Below are 741 nucleotides of genomic sequence, written 5' to 3' on the forward strand. Positions count from 1 at the left end.
CGGGGGATGGCAAAGGGGGAGAACCGTAGGGCCCCGCTCGGTCAAATTCGAGTTTTGTGGATTTCTCCGATGAAAGGGGTAGTGGCTTCCCCCCTGTATGGGCGGGGTCACCTTTGCCGGGGGCCGCAGCTGAAGGTGCTGCGGTTGGCGTTGAGGGGGGCCTTGACCGTCCTGACAGCAACAAGAGCCACACTGCCCCGTCGGCTCGAACTCGGCAGGCTCCGGTAGAGGGAAATCATCGTTAGAGGCATGCGCGGTACATAGCCATACAGGGCGCGGGCGAGATTCCCGTCATCCGTGGCGATGGGGTTATGGACCGTAACAAGGTAGGTACCTGAGGGGAAGGTGCCTTCTACCTGGATTTCGTGAAGTGTACTGCAGACAGAAGGCTGAACGTGGCGACGCCCAAGCATGGTCGAACCGAGACCCATGAGGTCTGAGACGGTGTGGTTGCCATCACGGATGAGTTCTTGCAAGTTGCTCGTGATGAGGGCCTGGGGTCGATGTTAGTGCCCGGGCTCTTCTTCCAAACCCTCGATAAGGGCGAAAGAGATTTCCTAGTTACCGTTGCCTCAGCGTGGTTGAGCTTCACGCCTCTGGCGAGCCGTTTCTGCGCCAGGAAGCCCAGCTGAGAAATGACGAGCTTATCAAGCTGTGGCCAAGGATGCAGACGTTAGCAAGAAGCACTGGAGGCAAGCAGTAGTGGGGGATCGTGTGCTCACGGAGGAGCTGGCGAGGAAT

The 741-nt window shown here is 58.8% G+C and overlaps 1 protein-coding gene across 1 annotated transcript; it reads right to left on the bottom strand.

The window, feature by feature from the left end:
- Window positions 1-107: 107 nt before the first annotated feature.
- Window positions 108-431, bottom strand: VDBG_03694 (urease; the record flags this gene model as incomplete). The annotated part of the gene is made up of 1 exon (XM_003005695.1): window positions 108-431. The coding sequence occupies one exon, from the start codon at window positions 429-431 to the stop codon at window positions 108-110; it is 324 nt and encodes a 107-aa protein (XP_003005741.1).
- Between the last annotated feature and the right edge of the window lie 310 nt (window positions 432-741).

The sequence above is a fragment of the Verticillium alfalfae genome, genomic scaffold, assembly GCF_000150825.1.
Source record: "Verticillium alfalfae VaMs.102 supercont1.4 genomic scaffold, whole genome shotgun sequence".
In the NCBI taxonomy this organism is placed as follows: Eukaryota; Fungi; Ascomycota; class Sordariomycetes; order Glomerellales; family Plectosphaerellaceae; genus Verticillium; species Verticillium alfalfae.